The 14926-nt window shown below is 35.4% G+C and overlaps 1 protein-coding gene and 1 long non-coding RNA gene across 9 annotated transcripts in view; one reads left to right on the top strand and one right to left on the bottom strand.

The window, feature by feature from the left end:
• The first annotated feature begins 273 nt into the window (after window positions 1–273).
• LOC308198591 lies at window positions 274–7615 on the top strand. Its single transcript, XR_013954035.1, has 3 exons — window positions 274–645; window positions 6636–7134; window positions 7490–7615. It is a non-coding gene; the product is annotated as an uncharacterized lncRNA (long non-coding RNA).
• KCNH7 (potassium voltage-gated channel subfamily H member 7) overlaps window positions 4480–14926 on the bottom strand; it is a 224575-nt gene continuing 214128 nt past the window's right edge. For all 8 annotated transcript variants that reach the window (XM_080601183.1, XM_080601190.1, XM_080601189.1 and 5 more), the window contains 3 exons: window positions 10925–11090; window positions 7443–7635; window positions 4480–6098 (listed from right to left, as the gene is read on the bottom strand). In XM_080601183.1, the coding sequence (XP_080457309.1) occupies window positions 5832–6098; window positions 7443–7635; window positions 10925–11090 (626 nt within the window). In that variant the 3' untranslated portion in view covers window positions 4480–5831. The remainder of the gene's footprint in view (window positions 6099–7442; window positions 7636–10924; window positions 11091–14926) is intronic.

Raw genomic sequence — 14926 nt, 5'->3', positions numbered from 1 at the left:
GAAGTTAATTTCAGTTGGTTCCCTAGTAGACTGATGTACCCCCTGTATTTAGAGAAGTGAAAACTTAAGATTATATAAATGTAGGCCATGCGTTATAAATGGTAGCTAGCTCACTTAATCAGATAAAACATCATATACCCTAGATGTTAATCTGTGTGTGTTTTTTTCATTAGTAGTGGCAGATGTCTCAGATGCTATACTCTGAAGACATCTGGTGGTTTGAAGTAACCAGATCAATGGATTATTTAACAACCAAAATATTCTAGGTAAAACTTGCCTCCTCCTCCTGCTTGTTAAAATAGTGGTTTTAATATTTATTCATTTATTTATGTATTTATTTATTTATTTATTCCCCCACCCTGTGAGGCAAGCTTAGATAATACTATTTGAATACAGCTGGAATTGCTTCCAGCTTCCAGCTGATTGTATTTTAATCCCACCTCAAGCTTTTCCCCAAGGAAATCTTTTTTTTTTTTTTTCTTTTTTCTTTTTAAGAGCTCAGCTTATCTCAGAATATTTCAGTGACTTCATCTAGATCAGTAAAATCACTGAGTAGGCCTTACATGGTAAACTCACTCCATGTTTCACTGTAAATTCTCTAAAAGAAACTGTCTCAGGAAACAGAAGTGTCTGGCTTGAAGATAGGTATTTCAACAACACTTTCTATCAATATAATTTGTGAAAATGTGGCCTTAAATGGAATAAAAATTTGTCAGCTTCATTACCCAGATCTTGTAACTGGGGGTTATTGTAGATTTTGAATTCCTTGACCAGTGAAGTTAGAGGGACTAGACATGGACATACCTTACAGTTTTACTTGAGGATGGAGTTCAGTATGCTACGTGTCGTTCACTGTGTACACAGGAATTTCTGAAGAGGTCTAATCTTGTGCTTCTATTTTGTGTGCTTCAAGCCAGTGAGAGGTGTTGTGTGTAATCCTGTGCTTTTATGTTTATTCCCATAGTGTTATAAGTATATTAAATATTGAACTATTTTTTGAATTATAGTTTTGACACTGAAATGTATTCAAACTTTTGGATCCCTGTTAGTGGTGCTTGCATTGTAGTAATTAAATTCAAGTCAGTCACAAATGAAATATTCACGTTCTGTTGCTCATGACTGAAATAAGTGTAATACATTTATTTGTGCATATTTAGACTTCTTGCAAATAAATTTTATGGTGATATAAAATACTGAATATGTGCAGTGTACAAGTGCTTTTATTTGTACAGTAAACATTTTTCCAGGAAATCTTTTCTGAAAGCAAAATAAAACTTATATTAACTGTATTATATAAAAACCTGTTATACAAACAGGATTTGCCATAGCTCATAATAGTGAAGTATTTATCTAGATTAAATTTTCCAACTTTTTTTTGTATTTTCAGCTTTACAATATCATGAAATTTCAGTATAGAAAATGTAAATAATGCATAAAAGGGGCAAATCCATCCAGCAGGAGACTTTAATTTGGTCCATCTAATTTCCATTCCAAAGAGAATAGCTACATTCTGTATTCATTAATAATCAAAACTTCCCAAGTGGGCATTAAAAAAAAAATACAAGTAGCTAGATGAAGAAAAATGTTTCCTCATTAATAATGCATTTCCATCTACTACTCATACATAGATATACAGTGAGAGAAAGTAAGCTTGCCATAGTGATGCCTTCATGCAATTACAAGGTCCAGGATATGCTCCTTTAGTATCATTGATAAAACTGAGCATGGTGATGACTTGCATAGATGATCTATTTGTGGATTGTGTTTATTTTTCTCCTGTTAAGATATTTGCTGCTTAAGTTCTATTATAGTCTTCTTTTCAAGCTTAAAAAAAAAATTGATGCATGGAGGAGATGTAGTATATGCAATGCATTGACTGCTGTATGACATGAGCACGTTATCATTCCTAACAAAACTTAAGGGAACTCTAGGTTCAGAGTAATCACATATAAAGGACATTATGCATGCTCTTATTTAAAGTAGGTAAGAGGCTACTTAAAATTTATTTATGTCAATGGCTGCATACCAAGTCGGTTTCAGGTCTGAAGCAATTTTACAGTTTACAAGTAGTATTCTCATTAAATGTTTACATTTGAAGCATGTTAAATTTGAAAGTGAGACTAGGTTCCTTGCTATTTGTGCACAGCTGCTAGATACTACAGATAAGAGAATTGCATCCACCTATATTCTTAGTGGGCTTTGCATTAGTGATAATGAGGTAAGAGAAGTAAACAGATGCGGAGCATGGAGTTTGCATTTTCTTTTCCTGTGTGCAAAAAGAGGAGAAGGAGAGGCAACTTGGGAAACTTTGGTAAACATATAATTGCAACCATTTGGAGTAGCTGCAAGTAATGATGCAGGTTGGAATAAAGTCTTAAATTACTATCAGTAAAAAATAGTAAAACAGAAAATGCAAACCAGTAGTCAGTACTTACGGCAGACTTGGCATACAGGCCTTTCCTTATCAGACCTATTTTAATTAACTTTGTGCTTGCTCCTCTTAGTGGATATAGGCACCAGATTAGTACTTCTTGCTTTGTCAGTCACTGTAATGCTTTTAGTACAATCTTGTTAGTTAACTCATACTGAATCTGGAAGCTCTGCTTTTTAAGAAGTAGAGGGCAGCTATCTCTTGACTTGAATAGAACTAATCTGGACTTGATTGAGGATAGTACAAGAGGAATTTGGCAGCAAGTTTCTACAAGCAAGTTCATTATTCTGCAGCAGATGTAGCACAGGGTGTGTATAGCCTGAATGGGTAGCTCTCATAGTTGGAGTGATTGTCCTGATTACTTTGATACTTCAGTACAATAGCTATTCTTGAATCATCAGGATATTACTCTCTATTTATGGGTTATAATGTATTATGTGTTTTTACCCATGAGTTTTAAATGTAAATAGCCAAGTTAAGTCTTCCTAGGCTCAAGCATAAGCAATACCAAAATCTCCTAAATTTTTGAAAGATGCTATGGATATGTTAGAATAGCTGTGTATTGATGCATGGGTATGCAAGCCTTGTGTTATTCCTAGCTTTATTTGGGTAACGCAGAGCAATTTCTACCTCGTTAGAAATGGACCGCATTTAAGGGGAGCCCTGCCCAGGAAAGATAAAAATAAGAGAATTTTTGCTGTTCCTATTTCTAAAAACAGTGGTTTGTACTTGTCTCTAGAAGAAAAAGGCTTGAAGCAGTGGGTCTTCATTTATTTCACTGTACTTAAACAAGAAAAGAAGGTATCTGAGAAGGCAGGTCTGTCTTTGGCAAGGAAGGGACAGATAGACTACTGCAAATTGAGTTGTCATCTGTGTTTTGTTTCTTCACTTGTTGCCAGATGTCTAGGGAACTTAGAATTTTTGTAACTATGCAAAGTCTCCCTTAGTTGCCCCCATTTCAGATTTTCCTTTTGGATAAACACAGACAAAGAGAAGAAAAGGAACAAAGCCTTTTTAAGCCAATACAAGGATGGAGCTTTTCCTTCACTTGGAACAATTGTGGCAGTTGTTGCTTTTCTTCTTCCCTATCTTTTCCTTCCACAGTTCACCTGTTATGCTCAGTCTCTTGGCATAAATATGAAATTCCAAGTGATGAAACTGGGCAAAAGGCATTTAGTAAAGTAATGTTCATGCATTATACTCTTTTCATTCATTTTATTTTTAATATTCCAGACTCTTTAAATGTGGCACAACCACAAATACTTCTTTAGACAATATGCTAACTTGTTCTTTGTAATGGATATTAGTATTAGCAACTTAACTGAGATACAGCAGTTGTTGCTAATGCTTGTTATTGAGGGAAAAAAAAAAAGCTATTTGACTTTGTTATTCAGCACTCCTCTTTCAATGGAGTATATGCAGGCAGAGATTCTAACTGGCCCAGTGATGCTATCATGTAAGGTCTGGTCCTGCACTAAAGGCACTAAAAAGTGCATAACTTCTGTCATTGCAGTAGAAGTAAGAGCAGTCAGCATGTCGTAAGATATGCACCTATCAACAGTCAACCAATGTGAGGCAGAAGAAAATTTGATCTTGTATGAGAAGGGTTGGGTTCTCTTAACTTAGAGATATTTAGTTAATTCATTTTTGTATCTTTATATGCAAAGATAAAGCAGAGCCTTGCTTGGTATTTTGACACTAATTTTAAATGAGAGAAGATGCAGCCACCTTGTGTTTATTGACTGTCTGTGAGTGACTAAGTGTCTTACGTGTTATTCTGACCCTAACACATAATGTAGGTAACTCTTAATTTGAGGGTCAACCAGTCAACCACTATTGTATTACTCTGCACGCTGGTTTAGAGCAGAGGGATTTTTAGTTAGAGTTTCACTGCTCACCCACTAACTGGGTTACATTCTTTTCTGAATTCAGTTCTCTTCCTAGAGGAATTTCATGTTAAAGCTTTAAGATTACAAAATCATGTGAACGTTTTTTAATATTTAAAAACAGTAATAAAAAGGTCAGTTCCTTCTAAAATAAACACAGCATTTGAAGCAGAATAATATTTTAATAAAATTAAATCTAAGTATTCACAAAGCATTATGCATATACAGTACATACTGTATTTAAAGCCTACAGACCTTAAATCATTTTATTCTAATGTAGTCAGCTTTGGACACAAGCTAAACTTACTTCTTTTGTAATAAGAAAATTTACAATTGTTCCTCAGAGTGATCTTACATATATACATATATATAATGATATCTATACTCCTACATGTAAGTGTAGGTATATACACACACTTGTGTATATGTTTGTATATAAACATACACACACGTACACACATGTACATAATGTACATATATAATATACACACATGCACACATCCAGGAATGTATGTGTGGTATGTGTGTCCACATACATCTATACCTTATCTAGGATCATTGTAGAGGGGCCAGTCAGTAAAAAGAGAGAACTGCAAACAACCACCCTTAAAATTATAAACCAAGAATTTAAGTATTTTTTAATTATACAGATTGTTAGTAATTTGTATTGAACAAAAGGAACACAGTCTTCTGTATTATATAGAAATTAGATTTATTGCATTTGATTATGTTTGTATGACACATGAAGAGTACCTGCCTGCTTATGATAGCTAACTTCTTTGATGTGAATTAAAAAAAAATAATACTGGAAACAAACTATTCAATTAATATATGTGGTTTTGTGGATGCAATCTATGGTGATACCTTCCAGCACGTGGCTGTTTTCCTGTCTTGTTAAAGTACTGTGTTGCTTTAACTGGTTTGGAAGGAGGCTGGTTTCTATGTCCTAATTGTTTTGAACCCAGAAGACTTGGTTACGTTATTTGTTCTTTCTCTAGATGCAGAATAATTGCCACTTATAGTAAAAAGCTCACTACAAGAAAGATAATCCAATTTTCAGACGTGAGCAGATTTTACTTGAATTTTAGATTGGTCAGGTTGGAGTTTTTTCTGTGTGAATTATTGTTATTGGTCTCCTATTTGTTCTGAAAACATATCCACAATAAAATACTGTTTCCATGACAGCAGTAAATAGTCGTCTCCATGCAACGTAAACTGTAATTTCAGAACATGCATGTTATTTAAAAAATAAATAAAAATATAAGGTGCCTTGAGAATGCTGGCAGTTTTACGTTTAGAACATACAGTTAGTGTGTGAGTATATATATTATTTACATCAGAACTGCTCAACTTTACCTTACAAGCTTCAGATTTAGGAAAATATACAGTACTTTTGCATATAATGGTATATTCCTTGTAGCCCCTGAGTCAAGTATAGAGGATTTAAATACAAAAAAGGAAAAACAGCCATTAAAAGCACTTACATTTTTATGTGAAGTAATAGTATAAAAGTATTATTTCCCAGGAAGACCAGGATCGGAAACATGCCTATGAAGACTCAAGATTCCTACAGTGCTTAGTGAAGATTCTGGCAAGGAAGGGTGCCTAACTGGCTGGAGATAAGTTTTACAATGCTGTGGGGGATGCTCTACAGACCGGTCATGTTCTTGATCTAAAAAAGAAGCCAGGTTGTCTTCTGAGGCAGTGTTAAGATGCACTCCACTTGAGAGGGATTCTTTGGATTTAAGTTTCGATTTTTCAAGGTCTAGAAATTCAGGACACTGGAAAAGAGAAGAAATAAGATGGCAATAATTGTATCAGTCTCTTCTAGGCTCTTATTTCTCCTCAAAATGAGCACAATCTGATTGTTGTTGGAAAACCATGTTTGACAATTAAGCAGTGTGCTGAAATATTTTTTACATGGTACTGCATTTGCTTTAATGTAAGTGAATGCAATTCTGTTGATTAGTTGTAGAATCTGGGGATTTTGTCCCCTTCTCTGTCTTGTTCATGTGACATCAAGATACAAGTATATATCCTATATGTCCTTTCTGAAGGACTGAATATTCTTGAGGCCTAGTCTAAGAGTGTGGATTTCAATATTCCTGAATTTGTAGTTTCAGGCCGCACCTCTGGAATTATTTCAGTCCAAACATTAAAACCATTCGGATTCCAGTCTTCCAGTCTCAGCACTTAGTTCCCCTTCACTTTTAAACTCAGAATCTGTGCAAAGTGTGCAGTGTGCCTGGTGATGTTTGTTTCCAGAGGGTTGCTAGATTTCTGTTCTGACAGATTTTTTTTTTTTTTTTTTTGTGTAGGTGTATACATGGTGGGTAAATGTTTCTGAAAACCGCTGCGTGCTTGCTGCCCTGATAATTCATGTGAACTGATGCTTTCTGGATGCATTGGACTTACTGTGCCTGTATGTGTTTCAGCATATGCATGAGGAATCTGGCACATCCAAGCACGCTGGATTTACTAATTGTATGCTGCAGCGCATCTGCAAGTAACATGCCACATCTCTGTTCAAACTGTTAAATTCAAGAAATGCCAAACAAATTTGGAAAATCAAATTCTGCCTGAACGGAATTGGGGTGGAAAACATGTATTGGAAAATGCAGGTATGCAGCAGCTCTGTATTTCCAGCAGTGGCAAGGGATTGTACATAAGATTTTTTCTCCCCTCGTGCTTCCATATGTATGTAACCACCCTGCTGCCTCAGCTGGACTTCTCTGGCCTCTGCCTTCATGAAAACAGTTATGGTGTTTCTCAGGACTTCAAGAACTGGACCTACAATAGATGCTTCTGCGCAGGCAGGTCTGATGCTAGGAGAGCATTTGTGCTTTACACTTGCATCTAATATTTGTTGTTTCTGCTTGTTTTTGTGAAATGCATGATAATTAAGTAAATTGGTCTGATTATGAGATCGCTTTATGAATCTCTAAAACCCTCACAGAAAATGTGGCCTCTGAAACTACGGTATCAAAGTCCACTGCAGAGGTGCTAGATCAGAATAATAATTTCACATTCTTTAATGAACAAGCAATTAGATTAGTATGCGTTTCTTCCATCATAAACTAACATGATTAGCAAGGCTCTTTTGATCTTTTAAAACGTGTACGTACCTGAGATGAAGGACTGAAACTTCTGTCTGTTTTAATTGATGTTACAGGATGAAGCTTTTGTGTAAACCGAATTGCTGGCTGTTGATATTCTGCCCCTGCAGTCACCATGCTATAGGCAGGTGGAATGAGCGTTGACTGCCTTTGCAGAAGCTGCAGGATGGTTTGGATATCAGCAGTCATCTGGGATTCAAGCCTAGAGAAGTAACATAAAATCAGTTAATGCGTGGTCAGGAATGGTTATGTTTTAACATACTGATTACAGATGCATTCAAGACGGACTTGCAGCTTATTAATAAAGCAAACTGTTGCTGTTTATGACTCGACCATGCCTTAAGTAGGAAAGAACAGAAGAGGGAGTACTGAGCCCTTCCAAAGCTTGCTAGATCTCCCTTTCCTTTGCAGAACATACCTGCCTGCTTGTCTCCAATCTTTCTGCTACGTTAAGAATGAGTTCATTACTGTCCTTTATTTTTGCAACTAACAGTAACATGGGGGAACAGTTCTTTAGTTGAAATTAAGAGGAATAACTGTACTCTCTTCATTGAAACTAAATTAATTTGTACTGGCTTAGGATGGGACTCTCGTTCTGTTGTATCTGTTGATTAATTCTGACATTGCCAATGCTAATAGAATGCACTAAAATAAGCAGAAAACTGCATTTGTGTTCTTCCACAGTTAGAAAATGAAAGATACTTTCAAGAAAGTTTCTTTTAAAAAAACAACACAACTGGCCAAGTTTCTTTACTGTGAAAATTTATACAGACCATAGAATTACTTTATATGTTTCTGATGTTCAAACTCGGTAGCTTTTTTCTTTTTTCCAATTTCCATAAATTTTTATATGACTTGTGAAACACTTAAGCTGCTTATGTTGTTCATACTTACAATTGCATAGCACTGAATTGATTTTCAAATGGTCTTACCAATATCATTGACAAGCTCAGCAATAAGTAATTCCTGTTGTGCCTCCCCAGGTGCTGGAAGGCTACAGACATGCTATGATGGACTGTAATGCAGATATACAGCCTTCTGTATTGCAACTCATCCTCTGACAGAATAAACAAATCTTTGTCAGCAGCCTTTAATGTGAACGTTACTACTTGGGCTCTGTACAGCAGCAGAATTGATCCTGCTGCTGACAGATCTTTGCTTTTACCAGGATCTTTTTTTTTTTTTTTTTAATGTTGGAGTAGTCCATCACCTGTTTCACTTATTTATAAATGCATCTATGAAATTAATCTGAAAGATATGCCCAAAGGATATTTAGGATGCTGTTTCTTTCCTTATTGGGAGAAGCAGGCTCTGTGGCATCAGCTCCTATAATGAAAGGCCCAAACCCCGAGGTTAGTCAGTTCACGCACTATTTGCCTTCTTGGGTTGCTTGCTACTTGAAAATATGCTGATCTCACACAAGCATGATGCTGATGCCACAGGGGAAAATACTTCAGCAGCAGCATGACACCATCCAGAGAACTTCTGTCTGCTAAACTTGAGGTTTACCATCTCAGTTGATAAAAGGGATTTAGCATTGGAGGACTTGTATCAGCAATTGTCTTTTGCTTTGAATTAACTCTGAAATGGCTCGCTTCTTACTTTGTCAGCACTTGATCGCGATTTCCTAGTACTTCAAATCAAAGAGTACATCTGGTACTGCTTATTCATCATTTCATTATCGCATGTATATCTTCTCCCTCCTTTCTTTAGAATTTAAAAAAAGGTCCATGTCATGCCACCCAAAGAAAAAGACGTGAGAACTTTAGGCCCTTGGCCCACAGTCTCCATGAAATTCCAATGGCTAAAAGATGAATAAGAGAGATAGTGCTAGGGTAATAGTCCTGCTACAGTGGCTTTACAGCCTTCTATGTCCATTTAATAATTTGAGTAGCATGCTGAGCCTCTGACTTGACATGGAAAAGGACAGGAAAATGTGACCCTACTTTATAGTCCAGCAGGTCAGATCTGACATAAGCCAGACAGAATATTGTCTGTTACATTCATAGAAGATCCAGCAAGGCCCCAAATCCTGAAAGCATGAAAAGCTTTAAAAACATGAAAAGAGTTAAAGAATAAAATGATTTAATAAAATTCATAACGATTTAAATCTCAGTTTATCAGTAACAATGGTATTCTCTCACTCAAAAATATTGGGAACTTATGTAAGGTTTTGGTGAAACTGTGGGTAAACTTGAGATATAATTTCAGTTTTAAGAGCTTAAGATTTCAGGAAATGTAACTGAAAGACTGTTAATTCCCACTGTTAATAGGGATCATGCAGATATTTGGCTATGTGACATTTACGGTTCCTTGGATTACTTGACTACTGCAATTAGAAATTACAGCAATTTAGGCTTGCAAGTGAAAAATGTCTTTTTAATGTACTCTATAGTATTCGTAAAAGAAAAATACTGTGTTTTGATTGGCTTATAGTAGATGAAGGAAGCACTATACCATTAACCTGGCTTTAAACTGATTGCTAAAATTTACAGCACAGAATGCCAATGAAGACTACTAAAGCACAATTGGGGTGAGTGTGTGTCATAGTACTTGTCATGGAAAAATATTGGAAATAATAAAGAAGCTAAAGACCTGAGCATAGGGTGATTTAAAATTAAGTGAAATTACCTGGTAAACTATAGTGTATGATGGATCAAAGTTCTGTAACTATATTTTTAATACGCTATAAACTACGTTGCTTAGCTGCCAGGAAAGAGCAATATATTAAAGATAAGAGGGAAGAAGGAAGAGACATTTTATTAAGTGAGGCAATAATGTATTCTGATGAAGAAAATGTCCATTTTCTGTTGTAACAGGTGTTAAGTATTTTGCCTTTGCATACTTCCATATCTTACTTATTACAGAGACAGCTGCAAAAGAAGTTAATGCACCTAAAATGAAGCTTGCCTGTAATGTAAATGCTCTCTTTTTAAGGAAAGCAGTTGGTTTACTTTGGGACTTCAAGAAAGAAAAAAATACTTCAGATACTGAAGATGCTGAAAATTTCTGTTCTGTGGACATGTGAAAAACTTAGGAATCAATGCTGAAGAAATGGCATTCCAGCTGAGATTTACATTTAACAAGTTTAGGTGCCTCATTAAGGTTTCTTGGTTAAAAAGTTGGACTCTTAGGCTGCCTGTCAGTTGAGGAGAAGGGCTCTTCAGCATGGCAATTCAGAGTCACTAATGCAGGTACCTAGAGGTAAGTGACATTATTCAGGCAGCGATTTAAAAATTTTTAAATCATCATTCCCATTTTTTTTCCAGGAATCTAAAAGGTTGAATTTAGGTGATACTTAGGCTCCTATGAATTTATATGGATAACAAAGTGATATTCCCATCCCGCATATTTTTGTACTTTTGAACTTCCAAAGATATGAATGGTTTTGGAAACTTTCTGAGCAAATTCATTCCTCCTGTGGTATCATTTGTATCCATTGAATTATGTATCCTTTCACAAATATATTTTTATCATATCTCTGTTTTTACCTGTTGAGTTGTTCTTGAAGTAAATCTAATCGATTCTCCACTTCACCATATACATAGTCACTTTCAGTATCGCAGATGCCCCATGTAACATGGGGTAATGCTGACTGACTTGGGGAGTCCTGGTACTCCTTGATGTTCTCCTCCCAGTTTCTTTTATCAGCAATATCTGATGAAAACAAAACAAAACAAAACCCATAAAAAACTATAGATTTATATACATGCTGTTAGAGAGGATTGGCACCCACCAAGCATTCCACTTACCAGTGTTTCCCAAACCTTGGAAGTCAATTTGGTATGGTGACAATTTGCCTGAATTGTCTTTGTTCCTTACCACTGTTTGCGGAAAGATAATAGTGGACACATCCAAAAATTTTAAATTTCTAACATAAAGATAGCAACATGCTAATACTTTGAAGCTGTAGATAAACAAAGTAGCTTTGTACAGTCAGCATCAGAGTTCTGCCAATTAATGCCTCCTATTTCATTGGTTTTCTTTCTATTATTTTACCAGTGAACCCCCAGTTTTCTCAAGATTTTTAACAATTCATTTTTCATTGAAATTAGAAGTGTTTGTTCTAAACTAACCCTAAATTATTTACTTGAATTTATTTGTGTGTTTCAGAGACCTGGCTAGAACCTCTTCTCTTGCCCTTGAATGTGCTACTGAAATGTATTTACTGTTTAGCTTTTTGGTTTAAAGGGAGAACTTGGTGCGTTGCATTTACAGCATTTGGTATGCATTACAGTGCCTTGGAATGTCTCATCTAGAGACCTCTGCTAGCTGCCTTTCTTACTAGTAATTGTAACACTGCTTCTCTTCACAAGGTAAAGTGTGATACGTTTTCTCTGAGACAGAGGCCATCTAATGCAGCTCATAATGCTTGCAAAGGGATACTGTTTATTATTTTCAAAAGGAAATTTATTTTCTTTGATGTAGTTTTAGCATCACTTTTCTCCAGCCCAACCCTTATATTGGTGTGTAAAGCATGTTTCAGAGACTCTTATAGTACTGTGGTGTGAAAGGTGCCAGTTCATTTTGTTTAATAATCTGTGACTCCTAAAAGAACGAAATGTTCTGTATTTCTAGGTCAGTCATAGGTCACTTTTAATACTAAATGAAGCTTCATGATAAAAAAAAAAATTTTTTTGAAGTACAGATAAAAATTGGTATTAAGGTAGAGATAGTAAATTACTTTAAGCTAAAAAAACTCAAATGCATTATTACGATCTTACTACAGTTTCAGCTAGTGTGCTGAATTTAATTCCCCTTCTAATCCTGTATATTTTATATACCAGTATATAAAAGTCTAGTTTTTATATGAGTCCTTTGTATTTATTTACCTCCATCCCATTGTAAAAAATGACGATGACTGTTCCAGGTCCCAGCCCTCCCATGTTTTAGGTCTCTGTGCTCAAACACTGCAACTTACTATGCACTCCTTCCTTCTGCTTAGTTTTCTGGTTTGAGCTACTTTCCCTTCTTCTTTGCTTAATTTACACCTCTGTGCATTTATTAATTAGTTTACATTCTCAGTTTCAGGCTTTTTTTCCTACTCACCAAACTGGTGAAGCGTTACAAATTATTTATCATGGGATATATTAGTTGTACATACCCTTATTTGATATAGAATGAAGATCTTGCTGTGAGCTTTGCAGACCCTACAGGTGACATATTTAGGACGAACAGTGCTTTTTCTACATATACTACTTCCCATCCTCAGTCTTTGTTACTTTGATTCAATCTGTTGTCACATAAACAGTCAAAAATTGCTTAGTACCACTCAGATTCTCCTCTGCTCTGGAAAAAAAAGGCTGTTGAAACTTTAATACTTGTTCAGTACAACTCCCATTAGGTTCATATTTGTAATTATTTAACCATGTGAAGTTATAGAATGCGTTAAAAGTTCTTATTGGGCTCAGACTGGTGCTTCAGTGTACAGCTGGAGAAGAACCTTGACTGCTTATAAGGCATTAGCTTCAGTTGTATGAGCAGTTGGATGTGAATCCCACACGCCTCAGTAGTCCCTTAATGGTTTGCTCAGAGCTTCTCCTAACACTTCTTTTGGCACTGCATGCTGATAACTCCGCATAGGTTACATTCATTTCTCACTCATGATTTTTTTCTAAGCAACCATAGAAGCCAGAGACATGTTTCAAAGAAAAGAGAAAAAAAAACCTGTGTGGGTGACATGTGAGAGTTTTGTCTAAATGCTATTAGCTAATCCTTTTCAAACACATCTTTAAGCAGTGTTATCTAAGTAAAGAAACAGGAAAAAAAAAAAAAGAAGAAGAAGAAAGGAAAGGAAAAGATTTCCTGCTCAGATTTAGTATTTCAAGTAGAATTAGTCAGGAAGGGGAGCTCTCACTACATGACTCCAAGAGGAGGAAGAGATAGGTGCTTACTGCATTATCTGCTCTTTGTTTAGCAGGTGGTAGAAGGTTTCCTGGAGCTGTAGGGAGTGTTTGGATTTCATGTGACATGACCTGTAACTGATTTTATGCACTGAACAGAAGGAAGGGGAAAGAGATTTCATCTTGGCTACAGAGAAACCTATTCAGGTTCTCAGCCCACTTAAGCCAACAGAAAGAGGAAAACAATGTCAGAGAAGCATGTAATTTGGATTTAGTGGGCACACATGGCACAATTTGCGGTGTCCAAGGAAGTTGGAAAGCTCTCAGCAAAGTGAATGGAGCAAGCTATGACAAATTCAGGGGTAAATTTTTCAACTGTGGTTGTGGGTATAATGGATGTTGTAAATCCAGTGGAATTATTTTTAAGCAGTGAGTTTCAGGATTAGAAACTAAAAATATAGGCCTTACATTTCACTGCTTTTTAATGGCCTGCAAAACCATATTGTTGGCTATTTTACACAATAATTCACTCAGTAAAATCTCATATTTTTCAATGCTTTTGATTATCCCAGGGAAATCACAGATAGTTTTTGTCCCAGAATATGCATTTGTAGACTGTTAAAATAAACATTAAATTTGTGACAAAGCCAGTGAATTGGCACTCAAATTATAAAATTAGTTCATACCCTATAAGCAAGACTCTTGACTTATCTCTTGTGGATACAGAATCGTACTGTTCTAAGATACTTCAGATACTTCCACATACACCTGTATCCTCAGAAAGACTGAACAGCAGTTACAACTCTATAACCAGCTGTGGTCTTCTATGGCTTGAAGAATTTTAGACTGAGAACTAAATCAATAAATATGTAACTTGGTTCATCTGAACAGTTAATGAACCAATCTTATGGCCTAAATAATGACCAAGTGAGAATAGAAAATAGCATCTTTCTGCAGTATATAGATTAGCAGCTATGGAAAAATTATCAGATCTCCTCAAAAGAGACATATGTTTTAATGTTAAGACCTAGTTTTCAGGATTATGAAAAGAAGTTTATAAAGTTTCTGTCCTCGTTATCTGCTATCAACTAATTACTATTAGTTGTCTTTCTGTTTATCAACAGTAATGAATGAAGCTTAAAACTAAAGATAACTAAATATGTATCAGTTACAGTAGCTTTATACAGGTGCGTTTATATTAAGGCTACCATAATATATGTAGATTATAAAGATGCATACATACAGTTAGAATTTATTTCAAAATTTTATTATATTTATAACTACTTTTATTGTATTATATAACCAATCTCTTATAAGAGTAGGAATAACAATTTAGTTTAAAACATACATTAATCAAAGCTGATCTTATTTTATTGAAGATTTTATGAAAGTTGCAAGAAGGGTAATGAACTTCCACACACATTATCAGAAATGCTAGAGTACAAAATATGTGTCTTAATCAAAACATGTAACCTATATACATGCTAAATTTAGCTCAATTAAAACCTGCAATAGGCTGCCTTGGAAAACATTGCTATAGCTACAAGGACACGTTTCTGGCTACTGGTTGGGGAAAGGTAAGCTTTCAAATTTCAGTATGTAAGCAACAAGTTTATGAGGTGCACATTTATATAGTCCTAACTTGAGGAG

The sequence above is a fragment of the Anser brachyrhynchus genome, assembly GCF_964034855.1.
Source record: "Anser brachyrhynchus genome assembly, chromosome: 7".
Classification (NCBI taxonomy): Eukaryota; Metazoa; Chordata; class Aves; order Anseriformes; family Anatidae; genus Anser; species Anser brachyrhynchus.
This window is presented reverse-complemented; position numbering and strand designations above follow the sequence as displayed.